This window comes from Wolffia australiana, chromosome 5, assembly GCF_029677425.1.
Source record: "Wolffia australiana isolate 7733 chromosome 5, ASM2967742v1".
Taxonomy (NCBI): Eukaryota; Viridiplantae; Streptophyta; class Magnoliopsida; order Alismatales; family Araceae; genus Wolffia; species Wolffia australiana.
The window spans coordinates 21,606,837-21,624,092 of record NC_135839.1 but is presented as its reverse complement, the minus strand read 5'-3'; the positions used below and the strand labels follow the sequence as shown (position 1 = coordinate 21,624,092).

At 43.7% G+C, this 17,256-nt stretch overlaps 2 protein-coding genes and 1 pseudogene across 2 annotated transcripts; all 3 read left to right on the top strand.

Moving 5' to 3' along the window:
• The first annotated feature begins 275 nt into the window (after positions 1-275).
• Positions 276-1,573, top strand: LOC144703867 (F-box/kelch-repeat protein At1g80440-like). The gene has a single exon (XM_078576143.1). It carries the CDS (start codon positions 438-440, stop codon positions 1,524-1,526), a length of 1,089 nt encoding a protein of 362 aa, XP_078432269.1. The 5' UTR covers positions 276-437; the 3' UTR covers positions 1,527-1,573.
• Positions 1,574-1,958: 385 nt separating this feature from the next.
• Positions 1,959-3,161, top strand: LOC144703866 (F-box/kelch-repeat protein At1g80440 pseudogene; annotated as a pseudogene).
• A 149-nt stretch (positions 3,162-3,310) lies between these two features.
• Positions 3,311-4,873, top strand: LOC144703868 (F-box/kelch-repeat protein At1g15670-like). Its single transcript, XM_078576144.1, has one exon. It carries the CDS (start codon positions 3,698-3,700, stop codon positions 4,775-4,777), a length of 1,080 nt encoding a protein of 359 aa, XP_078432270.1. The 5' UTR covers positions 3,311-3,697; the 3' UTR covers positions 4,778-4,873.
• The last annotated feature ends 12,383 nt before the right edge of the window (positions 4,874-17,256 follow it).

Sequence of the window (17,256 nt, the reverse complement as noted above, 5' to 3'; positions counted from 1 at the left end):
ACCAAGATCCGACCCGGTAGCAAGATCCGTGGACGGACGACGTTAGAACCGAACGGACGACGGACTGTACTTATTCATTAATAATCCTCGGACAGAACGAAAAGAAAGGGGCAGGAGAAAAGGCGAAGGAGAGTGGCTACAGAAGCAACTTTACCGAGGGTTTTTCTGAAAAATGTCAGTCCAATCAGACGGGCCCTATCTATCCTTATCCTGGGAGGGGGGTGAGAACGAAGAAAGAAAGCCGAGTCTTTCTCTCTCCTCTTTTAGCTCGTTTTCTTCTGGAAAGCGAGAAGAAAGCTCAAACTGGATTATCATCAACGCGATGAGATCACTCATCCGCTTGCGTATATAAGAAGAGAAGAAACTATCAATTATCTTGTTCAAACTGTTGTTATTTATCTTCTGGTTGGGGGGGAGATAATATTGAAGGGAAATCGATGGAGGAGTCGCTGATACCTGGGCTGCCGGACGACGTAGCGAGGGAGTGCCTGGCGCGGGTGCCGTACGGGCGGTGGCGAGCCGCGGGCGCGGTCTGCCGGCGGTGGCGCGAGGAGATGGCCGGACCGGAGTTCGACCGGGTGCGGCGCGCGGCGGGGATGGCGCGGCCCGTGGTGGCGTTCTCGCAGTCCGAGCCGGTGGCAGTCTTGGGCCGGGACCCGGCCAAGAAATGCGCGTTCGGCCCGGCCCACCGGGTCGCGCTGCTCGAGCCCGAGTCCGGGTCGTGGTGCGCGCTGCCGGCCGTGCCAGGGCTGCCGCTGGGCTTGCCGCTGTTCTGCCAGCTGGCGGCCGCCGGCCGCCGGCTCGTCGTGGTCGGCGGGTGGGACCCGGAGAGCTGGCTCGCCACGGACGCGGTCTTCGTGTACGACTTCCTGTCCGGGTCCTGGCGGCGCGGCCGGGCCATGCCCGGCCCGCGCCGGTCCTTCTTCGCCTGCGCCTCCGACGGGCGCCGCACCGTCTACGTGGCGGGCGGCCACGACGAGGACAAGAGCGCGCTGAGGTCCGCGCTGGCCTATGACGTGGAGGCCGACGAGTGGGCCCGGCTGCCTGACATGGCCCGCGAGCGGGACGAGCCCAAGGGGCTGTTCCGGGGGGGCCGGTTCCACGTGGTCGGGGGGTACTGCACCGAGTCGCAGGGCCGGTTCGGGCGGAGCTCGGAGGCGCTGGACCCGGCGGCCCGGCGGTGGGGCCCGGTGGAGGAGGACGCGCTCGAGCCGGGCGCGTGCCCCCGGACCTGCGTGGCATGGGGGGAGGGCAAGATGTACCGCTGCCGGGTCGGCAACGTGGCGGTCATGGAGGAGGCTGAGAAGGGCACGTGGCGCCAGGTGGCGGAGCTCCCGCGGGAAGCCAGGGTGATGCCCCACGTCGTGGCCTGCAGCGGCGGCGTCCTAGTCATCGGCGCTCCCTGCCACGGTGGCGCCCACGTCGGATACGTGCTGGACAGCCGAGCCGGGTACAGCTGGCGGCCCGTCCCCGTCCCCGAGGAGTTCTCCGGCCAGGTCCAGGCCGCCTGCTCCTTGGACATGTAATTTAACTAAATCAAAACAATACATCAAATACAGATATTCCTTTCTTATTCGGAGATGGCCTACGTGAGGGAGCCACTTGGCAACAGACGCGGCAAGTGGAGTGATGAGAGGGGGATTGGATAAGGACATGCCGAGTCGGATGGCCGCGTGGGGGCCACGCGTGGGCCAGCCTCATCCGTCCGATCTTATCGGGGGGGGAGCTTTCGTGATTCGAAGCGGTGGCCCGGGCGGTTCGGCCACTCGGCGCTTGCCATCTGTGAGAGAGTGGGCAGGGTCGGCGGTTTCCTTGCCTGCCGTTTTGATATTTTTGAAGCCCACTGGAATCGCCCAGTGAAAATGGGCCCGGAAATTAAGATTTTTTTATGGATTTCCCGCCGTTGTTCTCAAGGAAACTGCCACTGGTTTGGGGCTTCTATAAAAGAGACGGAGTCGTCCGCGGATTTCATTCAACGCAAAGAGAAAGAAAGAAAGAAGAGAAGAAAAGAGAAAGAGAGATGTCTGTGATGGAGCCGTTGATACCGGGGTTGCCGGATGACGTGGCGAGGGAGTGCTTGGCGCGGGTGGCGTACGGGGGTCTGCCGGCGACGCGGGCGGCGTGCAAGCAGTGGCGGGCGGAGGTGGACTCGCCGGCGTTCTTGGAGCTGCGGCGGGCGGGGGGGCTGAGCCGGCCGGTGGTGGCGCTGGCCCAGGCCGCGCCGCCGGCCTGCGCGCCGCACAAGCACCAGGCGGCGCCGGCCGCGGCGCCGTACTGGCCCGTGCTCTTCGACGCGGGCTCGGGCGAGTGGGCTCGGCTCCCCTGCGCGGGCGAGCTCTTCCCCCTCGGGCTGCCCCTCTTCTGCCAGCTGGCGGCCGCCGGCTCGCGGCTGGCGGTCGTCGGCGGGTGGGACCCCTCCTCCTTCGCCGCCTCCGCCGAGGTCTTCGTCTACGACTTCCTGACCGGGTCCTGGCGCCGCGGCCGGCCCATGCCCGGCCCGGCCCGGTCCTTCTTCGCCTGCGCCTCCGACGGCCGCCGCACCGTCTACGTGGCTGGCGGCCACGACGAGGAGAAGAACGCGCTGAGATCCGCGCTGGCGTATGACGTGGAGGCCGACGATTGGTCCCTCCTGCCCGACATGGCTGCGGAGAGGGACGAGCCCAAGGGGCTGTTCCGGGACGGCAAGTTCGTCGTCGTCGGCGGCTACTCCACCGAGTCCCAGGGCCGGTTCGGGCGGAGCTGGGAGGCCTTCCACGTGGCGTCCCGGACGTGGGGCCACGTGGAGGAGGAGGTCCTCAGGACCGCCGCGAGCCCGCGGACCTGCGCCGCCGGGGAGGACGGCGTGTACCGCTGCCACGGCTGCCACGTGGAGGTCGGCGGCGGCGGCGCCTGGGCTCGCGTGGCGGAGCTCCCGGAGGAGGTGCGGCTGGCGCCGGCGGTGGCGGCGCTGCCCGGCTGCCGGCTCATGGTAGTGGGGTCCGCCTGCCACGGTGGCCCCCACGCCTGTTACATCCTCGAGCCGGCCGACGGCGGCGCGCCGCGGCGGTGGCGGAAGGCGGCCACGCCGGAGCCCTTTTCCGGCCACGTTCAGTCCTGCTGTACCCTGCAAGTTTGAAATTTCCAATTTTTTGACCAAAAAAAAAATTCTATTCTTCTGAAAATCGCCTAGTCAACGAGGATTATGATAAGTGCTAACCGCCCAGTGGAGTCATCGCACACGAAACATCTAAATACGCGAGGTCAACGCAACTATAAATGCAAGGTCAACAGCGGGAGATGATGAAATTGTCAAGATGTTGACAGATCTCTAGAGAGGGAGAGGAATCGTCGAGACGGGATGAACCTTTCTGTGTGTGACGCAGCTTGCGCGTCTTTGTGCCAGAAAATTCCACTTGAATCAAGCCGGGAGCCCGCAAGAAATCGGCCGAGCTGGCGCCCTTGAATTCCAAATCCGAAGCAAGAAGAAAGAAGGCATCTTTCAATTCGCGCTTACCGGGTCTACTAGCTAAACGACGATTCCCCGGCGGCCATTGAAACCCAGTTCTCCGCTTCCGTTCCCACGATAACCTTCGAGAAATCCGCCCCTGCGACATCAAGAATTAGGGTTCTTGAGTTCTTCTTGATCTTCTTCAGCCGGCCCTCTTTCGATTGTTATCGATTCTGGGGATTTAATTTGGGGGAAAAGAAGAGAAAGGATATGATTCCTGGGCTGCCCGACGAGATCTCCCGGGAGTGTTTAGCGAGAGTTCCTCCCCGGATCATCCCGGCGGCGAGGCAAGTAAGCGAGCAATGGCGGACGGAGATCGAATCCCCGCAGTTTCATCATCTCCGCCGAGCCAACGGGCTGGCCCGGCCGATCGTCGCGCTGGCGCAGATCAACCGGCCGGGCAAGTCCATCTCCTTCTCGATCACCCTCTACGACCCGATCTCCGGCGAGTGGGCGGCGGCGCCGCCCGTCCCCGGCGGCCGCCTCCCTATCTTCTGCCAGCTCGCCGCCGTGGGGAGAGAGCTGGTCGTGCTGGGCGGCTGGGATCCCGCCACGTGGACCGCCACCAACGAGGTCTTCATCTTCGACCTCGCCGCCCACGCCTGGCGCCGCGGCGCCCCCATCCCCTTCCCGCCGCGCTCCTTCTTCGCCTGCGCGGCGGCGCCGCCGGACCGCCGCCGCGTCTACATCGCCGGCGGCCACGACGAGGAGAAGCGCTCGCTCAAGTCCGCCATGGTGTACGACCTCGAGACCGACGCCTGGTCGGAGCTCCCCGACATGGCCGCCGAGCGGGACGAGGGCTGCGGGGTTTTCCGCGGCGGCGAGTTCATCGTCGTCGGCGGGTACGGCACCGAGTCGCAGGGGGGGTTCTCGTGGAGCGCGGAGGCGTTCGATCCGGCGGCGGCGCGGTGGGCGGCGGCGGCGGCGGCGGGGGGGAAGTCGCCGGCGGGGGGCGGCGGCGGCGCCGTCGTGTCCGGCGGCGATGGGCGGCTGTTCCGGTGCTTGGACGGGCAGATCGAAGTTCTGGAAGCTTCGTCGTGGCGGAAGGTGGTGGAGCTGCCGGAGGACGGCGAGGGGAAGAAGGCGATCGCTCCACGGCTCGTGATTTTGCCCGGCGAGAAGGAGAAATTGATGGTGATCGGATCGGCCCGCCGCGGTCAGGCTTCGTTCGATGTCTTCTCTCTCGAGCTCGGCCCCGAAGCGGAGGCCGCTCCGCGCTGGCTCCCGGCGGCGCCGCCGCCGGAGAAGCTCTCCGGTGCTGTCCACTCCGCTTGCTGTCTGGAGATCTAAGCCGTCCGCGTCGCCGTCGACGGTTGGATTTGTTACTGGCCGCCGATTATGTAACTATCGGATAGATTCCCGTATACAAGCTTTGCGGTTACAACACTCTCCCTCTTCCTCTATCTCTCTCTCTTCCTAACGTGATTGATATCTCCATCACTCTTTCCCCTCTTTCTCTCTCCGATTCTTGCGTTATTTCTGAGTATAGATATCTACATATACATTATATATTTCTCTCGATCTGTTTATCTGCTCAATCTATTTATGTATTTTTGTTTATCTCTCTCTATCTCTGTTTATCCTACTCTTCTATATGTATCTCTCTCTCTATGAGTATATACGTATATCTCTCTCTATATACATGATAGATATCTCTATCACTCTTTCCCCTCTTTCTCTTTCTGGATTTATGTATCATTTCTCTCAATCTGTGTCCCACCCTATCTATTTATGTATGTATGTCTATCTCTTTCTCTATATTTCTATATCTCTATCACCCTTTCCCCTCTTTCTCTTTCTCCATTTATAAATGATTTCTGTGTATAGGTATCTACTTATATATGATAGTCATATATATCTCTATTTATCTGGATATGTCTATTTATCTGTGTCTATCCCTCTCACTCTATCTGTGCCCCTCTTACTCTGTCAATCTATGTCTCTCGATCCGTTTATATGTCTATATCTCTGTCTCTCAATTATCAATCTCACTCTATCTACCAAAAAATCCATCTAATTCTACGTATCCTTAATTATATATCCTCTATCTCTGATTCTCTCAATCTATCCGTCTCTCCATCTTCTTAGCTGTATAGATCCATCTCTCTTCCTCTCTCTCTCTGTGTCTCTCTTTCTCTGTCCATCTATATCTCTCTGTATCTCAACTATCTATCGCTCACTCATTCTCTATCTCTCTCTATCTATCAATCAATCTCTATCTTTCTCTACCTATCTCTATCAATCCACCTCTCTCTATGTATCAATCTATCTCTTTGTACATCGATATATATATATACATATATATCTGTCTCCACTTATATTTATATATCAATATGTCTCTATCTGTCTCCATTTATATTTATATATCAATATGTCTCCACTATTACTCTATCTATATATATGTATCAATAAATGTATCTCTCTCCTTCTCCATCATCTATCCATCAATGTGTATCTCTATATGAATCCATTTCTATATATATATATATATATATATATATATATATATATATATATATATATATATCTTTCTCTCTGTTCCCATCTATCTCTCTAATACTCTCTCTACCTATCCATGTATCTCTATGTCTTCATCTTTTAGGATGACTCGGCAACATTTGCGATCCATGCCACGCAAGCGGCCGGGCCGAGATCGTTATATCCAGGATAAGGCCGACACGTGGCGTCGGTTATCCACTGTGGGAAAATGACATAAATAACCCAAATTATGTGGTCTTCAGGTTAAGGTCAATTCCGTCAATTCCGTCAATTCCCAGGCTAGGCGCTGACATCAAAACTATAGCTGATGTAACAGAATCGACTGACCAGTGCCTAGTTGGAGAGCGATCCGCCATGGCCGAGCTCGAGCTCTTCTGCTACCACAGATCTGCGATTCCTCGATGAAGAAGACGACGTAGCCAGCCGTGTTGTTCGCCTGGTTTGGGAAGACGAGGCATCGCCGCGATCAAACAGCAAAAAACGAGGTTTTACATTCTTGGACGCTGCATTGCGATGCTTCTTTGCTGGCACGCCCACGCTTTGGTCGATTGATGGCGGCGAGGATCGCTCTCGGTATGGTAGAATAATTGCAAGTAATTAATATTTCAACGTCAATTGGAGCCGATCTTCGGTGTATCTATCGATGGATCACTTTGATTGGTTCAAAATCGGTATCGAGGAGCGACGGTTGTCGATTAGAAGATGATGGATGTGCTTGAATCGATAAATTAGTATAAGACAACAACCGTATCTGATCTGCCTGCGTGATTGTTAGGTAGGCAACCCGAGTTTAAAATTATAACACAAAAAAATTTGCAACCGTTGCCAGTTTTTGCTCTAGGTATCGGTAGAATAATTGCAAGTGATTAATATTTAGCCGAGAATTAGAGCTGATATTCGGTGTATCTATCGATGGATCACCTTGATTGGTTCAAAATCAGTATCGAGGAGCGATAGTTGTTGATTTGAAGATGATGGATGTGCTTAAATCGACAAATTAAGTATACGACAACAACCGTATCTGTTCCGCCTGCGTGATTGTTAGGTAGGCAACCCGTGTTTTAAACTATAACAGAAAAAAGAAATTAAATTCGTAATACTGAATTCCAAGTTTGACTTTATTCCAAATTTCAGTTGCATTGTTGCATTTGAATTTCACATTTACTCCAAATTTGAGTATAGGGGTTACACGAGTGGAGTGATTTTTAAGAGGCAAGTTCCAGGTGGGTGTATCATGTACCCATTTCCTTCTAGGACATGTGATATATAGCTTGGAGCCAAACATGCTGGTGTTTTTACCCATCACAAAGTTTAAAGTCAATCTATGTTTAATTAATTCACAGACCATGCCATTAATTGGATGTGTTCTGGGGCCTAGAGGAGAACACGTATAAGGTTATTGTGGGGTAAGTAGCCAGTTTTGATCACAAAATACCGCAAATTATAAGTGCAGTGTTCTTCCGTAGAGTTGTCCAGAGATGAACATGTTAATAATGTTGCAGATCAAAGCAGAAAATTAGGGTCTCATAGACCATCTATGAGGAGAGGAAATTCATTGTGAATAAGGTTGTATGGATATAGTTAGAGAGTGGGCATGTGCACGCATTGTGACTCACACTCGAGGAAACAATCTGCCATGGATACATTTTTGCATAAGGTGATGCAATCATGTGCTTATGTTGGGTTTATTTTCTCCCATCCAAATATTACTGATTTGAGATTTACTTATGTCAGGAAAAGTTAGTTTTATATGCATCAATCCGACTAGGTTTTCCAGTAAAAACATCTTGAATTGTTTACTTAAATTACACTCACATCTTTTTAGGGTTCACTTACCGCCCTTATTCTTAAAAGATGATTCTATCCCCTATATTTTATAACTTCTACCATGCATTTTTTTCTGTCATTATTCGTCCCTGTTAGGATTTTTTGGGTTGATTGGTGATAAAAAATTGATTCAACGTAACAAAATAACTTAAATAAAAAATGAATCATTCTACTGCCATCGGGTTCCTTGAATAAGTCTCTTCAAGTTGCTTAGGGTTTGGCCTCTCGGACTCACCGTTTAGACTTCCTGGAAGGCAGATTTTTTATAACAGTATAAGTGAGCGGAGATCAATTCAAGTCACACTTGCACTGGTGGCAAAAAATACCACCTCTGTTCTACTTAGGTACTTTCACAAAGATATGTAAAATTACAATAATTTAACAAACATTAAAATTATTATTTATGTGTCCACTTTTGTCAATGTATCAGTCAAGTTAATAACTCTCAAGGTATAATACATTTTTATTTGCTAACCTGATTAATTAACTGTGCATGCATATGTTTAATTACCCTAATCAACGATATTAAAAGATAGAAGTGAGCACTTCATGATATCATTGTCGTCGTCAACTGTCATCAATGTATAATACTTAGTCTACATGAGACTTTCGTTTAACCTTGAGTGTGTTTAATCCTTAAATCCAAATTAGGCATTTTATGTAGAGTTAGTTCATGCATGGAAAAAATCATCAAATTATACATTATATGATATTATCACTACCCCCATTAGAGATTTAACACATTCTTCATTGAGTCATACGGATATTCTATTGAGGACAAATAATATCATCTTTACCACAGAATCATTTTTCTGAATGTCTTGTTATAATCGAGCTAATTGGTTGAAATCTCATGAGTATAGACTCATAAGTCATAGTAAATATACAAAAGTCCATCCATATAGTTGTGTTGGCATCTCAAGTCTAAGGACCCCTCACACAAATGTGACATGAATCAACTTTATTGAGAGTTGGGTATAAAACTATTCGCATATTCGAATATATCAATAGAATGAATTACTTCCCTTAGGATCACCCACTACGTATACTTAGTGTCTCCACACTAATAGCAACAGGATCAGTTATGTGCATTGTATGTGCAGGATTGGATAATGTCATACATCAAAATCTTTTGTATGTCCATCTTGAGTATTCCTCATGTACAGATAGTATAAAAAATTTTGAAGACTATTTAACATAATTCACTTAGTCATTGGATGTACTCGAGGACTTTATTTTGAACATCACATGATGACAATAATGAAAAAATCATTATGATAATAATGAATATTATTCGTTATTCATTACTGGATACATGGAAATACAATTATCTTTTAGCCCATATAATATCAGTTACATTACATAGGCCGTAATCTTCTCTAAGATCTTCGGAGAATTACTGGTAGTATTTAAAAATCAATAAGCAAGTCACCCTGGTAGATGATTGGTCTTCTTTATGGAATATCTTTTGATTAAATCCTTGGGGTGAAAGTAGATGGGACTATTAGTCTCCACCATCCATAATGTTGTTAACTGACTAAATTAAAACTCTAATATAATTTATTGAATATCCCATGTTATGGACTAGTCATATTTGTGATGTGTGATGAATATTAGTCTCCACCATCCCATATACTCCACATGGTCGTCTTTCATTGATATTTATGACTATATCAACCTAATGTCCTAGAGTTCATGTAGGATTATTATTGCTATGGGTTGTGTGTGCAAGAGTCAGGTAGAAACAACTGTATAATTGTCTTATAGCTCGAAGGGATAATATGCAAGGATAATGAGATTAATGTATCCCAGTGGTAAAAGAAGAAAGAATGTATGAATAGGCTTAAACGATATAAATAAACATGGACACTCTCTTGATACTTCTTAACTTCAATCATCAAGATAAAAACACAACTCAGGCCTTGAAGCTCTCAACCAATGAGAAAGCATGAAAGAAAGGTAAAAGGGGTGTTATGATAATAATTTTCTATGCATAAAACTTCCATTATCTTTCTTCTCTCACTATGGAATTGATGTTTTTAAGGTTTAAGCCCTATCGAAGGTCCATGTCATTCTATCTAGTTGAAGTAAGAGTAACTTGGGGTTGGTCTTTGATCTCAAATTTATTCTTCATGAATGAAATTTTGTCTCTATGTGATCATTCTTCATGATTTGTTGGGGAGCATATTCCTTGATGACCAGCATTTATTTTATTATCCATTGACGTGTTACCACCACCATCACAAACATTTTCCGCATTCAACCACTCAACAAATCATTTCACATTCGGCCATCATTGTTATATCATATTATGTTGTTCTTCTATGCTAAATGCAGCCCTCGCCATTTAGAAAACATAACCTTCCATTTATTTTCTGCTCACAAAACAAAACATGGCTTTAGGATGACAACTTATCTCTCTCACATATCTTTTTGATTTTTCGTATTTGGTCTCTCTCAAACAACGATATATGACAAAATCAATTGTAGACTTGTTAATCATATCTCCTCTCATTCTTTTTTTAATCGCCATTTAAAGAGCATTAAATCCCTAATGTAAGTTCCCTCTTGAGATGACCCATACTCATCTACTATCTAGTATATTTATGTGAATGTCGGTTTACAAATTTTACAGATTAGACTCAAATACCACAACAATGTAGATGGATCTAACCAGAATAATAGTGATCAAGAAAAATTAACGTAAATCAGGTAGACAATCCCTTGGTCCTTATGTTTCTCCATTCTCATGTGCAGTGGAGATTCTCATATAATTTGGTGTTTCTACTTGATCATCCAATACACGAGGAACATCCGTTATGCATCTTCAAACTCACTTTTTATTCTTAGCCTATAAATTTTGAAAAGCATGTTCAGAATGTTTGTTACCTTTAGTACAGATCACAAGTCATGGATGGATAGAGGGTATAAAGATGAAGTTGTTTTTTTCAATAATGTCTGCTTGATCTACCTTCTTGATTGCCAAATGTAAAGGTTTGAATTTCTGGGTTGCAGGTCATTATAATATTTGAATATTCCTCGACTCAATTTTCTTGGAATTATTGGTTATTCTTGATCAACTTCTCCGAGCTTGACACATGTCATTCATGAAATAATAAACATATAGAGTAATCACACCGCATTAAATCGATGGCTTGGCAATGGATCTACTACCATACAATGCAACACACTTTCTAATTTATGCGGAGCACAATATGACACATAAGCTTATGAAATTCAAAACTTTTAGAGAATTAATGAAAATTAAACCAAATATTTTGCTATCATATGTCTGCTTTGAAATTGCATTCATTGGGATTTTAATCTTGTCTTTTATTGGTCCACGTTTATCTGCACATTAAAATTAAAGATTCATCATCTATTCATTGCCCATTATGGCATCATAGTTTTCTATGTGATACTGATGCCTTTTCAAAACCCCTTTTTATGGCAGGGGAAGTGAAATCAAAAGACCTACAATAATTATCATTGAAAAATAATTCATTAAATTATAATAATATATATCCTTTCATAGAGAAATTATATTTTTATGAATTTGATTTTATAAATTTCTAAAATAATATGGTCCCGCTTAGAAAATCATTTTTCTTAGCATATGATATCGGAAAATTCCAAAACTCTAAAAAAATGAATAATCATTATAAAAAATATTTAAGTATATTAAGCTTGACAAGAAATGTAAACCATCAATTTAATTAAAATAAACAAATACATTTTATTGTGTTTAACAAATTATCAATATCAGAGTATTCCTAACTGATTAACTAATTTAGAATTTATTTAGAGGGTGAAATCAAGGATCAATGTGTTTTAGTCTCTACTTAACTTCCCATATCTTTATCGTATTACAAGATATGAGAAAAAACTTTTAGTGAACTTTGAATCTCATTAAATGTCAATTTTTCAAAGGATATCAAAACATAACTGTAAGTTAAAAGGTTTGTACTTTATGAATTTATATTTGTTTGGAGATTCTTGCATATATAAGATTAATATGGGACCATATTTTGGTTCCATAGATGTGGTCTTTACGTTATATACACCTTATTTTTTAAGTTATTTTTTTGAAAGTTTATGTTAGTTGATGAAGTTTTGAGTTATGATTTAAATAAAAATTAGATGGTAAGATTATTTCCATTGAGATAATTTACTTTTTTTATTCTAATATTTTTTGGAATAAATACTAAGATATTTAATGATATATTTATTTCAGTTTTACGAGGAAAAAGTACTATGTATGTAGTGGTGCATACCTGTTGGGTTCTAGCATTTTGATTGAAAGCTTTAAAATACTTCTTATGCAGTGAGAGATAGAATTAATTAAGAATCGAATTATAAAATAATAGATAATGAGATTGCCTTGTGTTGAACTTGTTTCGCCCTTTACTTTCTCATTGGGGGAGTGTCTTCAAGTTGTTCATGTGCCTGGCGTATAGATGCATCCACATGATCAATGTGTTGTCATATCTCTTCTTATTATTCTCCAACTCATCTTGAAGATTTTGTAGATCTCACCATTAAGACGTTATGGTGAAGTGAGTGGAGTGAAGTAGACAGAATGGGTGTGCCCATGTCTGGCTTGCATGGGTGCCTAAAATGGATGTCCCCTTCTATGTATACTTATTTAAGGCACTTTTTCTTAAATGACCTTGTAACTTTATTTATATCCGCCAACTTTCATTAATTTTATGAATGTGACCTTCCAGGCCCATTTCAATGTAGCTAATAAAATTCTTGGTCTGATAATAGTTGTAAACTAAACTTATTAATCTATTTATCAACATATGAATTAATTATTTAAAAAAGGATTAATTTAACCCAATCAATAGCTTAAGTTTCTAGCCTAGTGGGTACCAATATACACCTCTCACTCTCAAGGATACAGAGTAGGAATCAAATTCTGTGATGGAACCTTTGTCATCATTGGTTAACATTAATTTATCATCCTTTGCCTAGATGAGAATGTTGAATGATTTAGCGTATTATTATTCATCTCACCCTAATAGGGCATTTAGTTATTACTAATGTGTAATTGGGATCATTGGAAAAATAATTCCCCAATAACTCTACTACATTAGCAATGGATTTAATGCATCTTCTTTATCAAGCTAATCTCTTGTACCGAGGGCGAACTATCCCCCCTTGACCACTTGATCACCTTCGTGTACTTCTTGTTATAGCTGATATGAGACATGATTATATACTTATGTATCTAAATCAAACGATAATGATCTATGAACAGTGGCAAGGCACGGCGGCAGGAGGGTGCGGTGGCGTGATGGGAGGCGACGAGGCACGGTGGAAGCAAGGCACATCGATGCTGCGGTGGAGAGGCACGGAAGCAGCAAGGCACGGTGGCACAACAAAGGCGAGACATTGGCGCGGTGGTGGCGAGGCACGTAGAAGCGACTGACGGTGCTGGTTGCAACCTTGGTTGTGGCCGCGGCTGTGGTTGGTGTCTCACGTCAACATATCACTTATGTTACCATGACATGAATCAACATGATTGAAATTTTAAGTATAATATCATTCAGGGATGCATACATAAAAATCTAGTGAACTTTTTCTCTAAAGAGTACCTGTTGTTTGCCCTTAATGTCTCCATACTAATGTCCAAAATATCAGCTATACTTATTATGAAAGTAGGATCAGATTGTGACATTCTTTTTGGATAGTTTGATACACATATTGAGTATCCATCCAACATGCATATTTATAATACATACTTCAAGACCAGTAATCAATGTATTATTATCTCATCATAATTTTCTAAGTCTTTAGAAGTGTCATGAATGTCGTTATGAACATCACGAAAGAGTAATAATGAACATACATATACTTTAATGAACTTATACTTAACATGGTTGCATTATTGGCTTGGTGACCATATATTATCCATCAATACCCATGTTAAATCACTATCAGTTGTTTGAAATATTAGACAATGACTAGTAGTAATACAAGGTGAATTGGTGTCCTTTGGTACCTTTTGATATTTATAATTTTATTTTTTTGGTTTCATGAGTTTAATCACTCAACCCAATATTATGGACTACATATTTTCTCTTGGGTTTGGGACAAATGTTACATACATTCAGCTTCCTTGGGCCCCAAGGTCGCCATTGATAAACTCAATATAAGTACAAACTTCTACTAAAACTTTTTGGCTAGTGATGAGTACAGATCGTCTCCATAGGAAACAATAAATATGGATTTAATATTGTATTGTAGTGGGATGAAATATGTATTAAAGATGAAAATTGAGTGACTAGAAAATGTGAGGAGAGATAGTGATATTAAGTACGAGATATTAATAATTAAGATTTGAGAAACCAGAGTGAGTTCAAGGATGCATTGATATGATAAGGAGAAGGATGACAGAAGTGAGGTAGAAAATGAGTCATGTAAGTAAATGACAAGTAATTTAATGATAAGAATATGGCGTGGTGGTGTTAATATACAGTCAGAGAGTGGACAGAAATGACGTGATAGTGAAATTAATCAATGCTAATGGCAATGTCTAGAAAGAACAACATAATGCGATGATACTTAACGTAGATCTTTACATTCCATTAAGATCACGACAATTTATGAGTGCAGGCAAGCTACCCTTTTCTATGTTGCTTCTCCCTACACATCGGGGACACCAAGAACAAACTTGATGGATCGTAGAAACTCACTACCTTTTAATCAGCCTACATAAGTAGGAAGCAAGTTTAAGAATGGATTGGGCACGGGTCCAAGACTCTATTCGCAATGGGGACGAAGCATCCCTGACAATTTCAGATCAGTTGGACCTCTAGATTGTCAGATATCAAGCTTTGAAGAAGACAAAATCTTAGACATCCATTTTTTTCTCCTTGTTATCGATACTGATGCTTTATCGTTTTCCATTGGTAGTTGAGATATCCATCAGCTATTTAATAATATGTTGTCGCCCAAGCAGATAGTGCCTTGTGTACCTGCAATAAAGAGGAAAAAAAATCAATAATTTTTCATTCTTGTGATGTGGTGGTGCGTTGCCACACTCCACATCACAAGATTATCTTTTTCTAGTCTTTTCTAATGAAAATGACATGACATCAGAAAAGGGGGAATATTCTGCCATAATAACTTGACATGACATGTGCGCGTGCTGTGTTTGCCTTTATTTCTTATTTTAATCAATTGCGGTGGTGCATGTGTGTATCACATGTACCATCACAATTTTTGACTTTTCTCTTTCTCCTTTTTTATTCTTTCCTGTCTCCACTATCGCATCTCATTTATCGCGATTACAATCATGCCTTTTTCTATTGGTCCACATCACCCATACGAATAAACACCAATTAGTCAATGATTAGTGCATTGTGGCATCATGGTTCACAATGTCATAATTTCACCTTTTTGCAATTATTAGCCCAACTAATCATTGCAGACACTGTTTATTGGTCGCCATTTGAGAAATCGAATGACGACACATGGCAGGCGCATTTTAAGGTGAAAATAATTAAATAATTCATTATAAAAATAACACTGAGTCATAAAAATGTGATAAATATATATTTTAAATTTGAAAATTTGTAAATATAAGGTCAAAAAATCATAAAAAGATAGTCTGAATTAAAAAATTAATTTATGATGGAAAATCCTAAAAAATAACATTAAATCCACAAAAAACAGAATATCACTCTAAAAAATAGATTTAATCATTTAAAGGTTGATGATGCACATTATAATTATTTTAAATGCATAAACATGTGTATATTTCACGTAAATAACCCAATAATTTGTTTTAAGCACGCTCTATTCAATAGTTTCCCTCTGGAAACAAATGAATAGCATCCAAATTACCAACAAGTAAACTATTAGGTTCCTCCTTAAATCATCAACAAGAATCCTTTAAAGTTGAATCAGCGATTCCTTTTTCATGATTAGCAAAAAGAAATAGTATCATTTTCAAATTATTCTTATTGACTAATCTTCGTCAACATAATAACATATTTGTTTAGTCAGTATCATACTTAAAATTATTATTATTATATTTCCAAATATGATCAATGAATTATACAATATATTATTGCAAACACATCGATGACAATCATCATTGCATTGTATTTTTTCAAGTTTATCACAATAATATTATTGTAATACTCACTGTTATTTCCTCACTACTTCTAGTTATTGGGACTGGATCAATCAAAATAATGGTGAATCCCATGTGAAAGCTATATAATTAAGTGTAGTTTTCCTTTATCTAAAGAGAACACCCATTCATCATTGTAGGGATCGCCCCTCTCGATACCGGTATCGAATTATCCTATCAGGACAGATGTTGTATCAGATACCGAAAAGAAAATTTCTGGTGTCTGCCTTTTCTGATATCCGGATATCGGATATCGATATCGGATGTCGATTGCTCCAGTAAAAATATCCGATATCGATATCCGTCTCGATGTCGTCATCCACCTCCGTCTTAGGGGGAGGATGGCGATGTCAGATAGCAATGTTGGATATCGAATTCCGATATCAAATTCTGATATCAAATTCCGATATCGAACATCTATAACCTAATTACCTAATTTTCATTTTGAAAATTTTGGCACCTTGGCGGACAGTGGACAGTGCTGCAGCGGCAGACGTCGGGCGGCGGCACAGCAATGATGGCGGCATCGACGGACAGCTGTGAGTTATCTTCTTATTCTCTGCTTCTTCTTCTCCTCTTCCTCCTTTATCTTCTTCTTCTTAGTGTTCTTCCCGTTGTTCCCCATATTCCCCTTCTTCCCCCTCTTCGTCTTCTTCCCATTCTTTCTGATGTCGGACGTCATGTAGGACGTCGTTCGGTCGACACCGAATATGATGGTTTGGTGCTGATAAGGGATGATGGTATCGAACGTCGACGGTGTCGTCGTTCAACAGATCAAACCCCTAATGGGTCGATGTAACTACGATGCAGTGAATGCCCTACATGTCGTACGCGCAGGCTCCGACTCGAGGGAGGTGCCGAGCTCTAAGGTTGGACGGGGTCACTGGATGATGACGACAGTGGCCTCTCGAACCTCATTGGAGCGACGAAGGCGTATACGACCGAACAGAATCTATCCTTAGAGCTCGCACGTAACGGACATACTCATCTGTACCGGTAAGACACTCATAGAGTCGTAGTTTTCTCTCGATTTGTCTCTCTCACCTACCTAGCCCGAGCGCGGTGGAGTCGAGATGAAAATATACTGCAAAAGGTAAATCACGAGAGACGGGAGAGGATGGCGTACCTCATTGGCATGGCTCGTGGTGCAGGGTATCGTCGATGTCGATGGAGAGTTAGAGCGGGTGGAGTGGAGAGATGCCGGAGAGCGTACGGCGGCTCGACGAGAGATGAAAGGCCGGAGCTATGTGTGAAGGTCGGTAGAGAGGTTGATGATGAGTTTGACAGTGAATGTGGC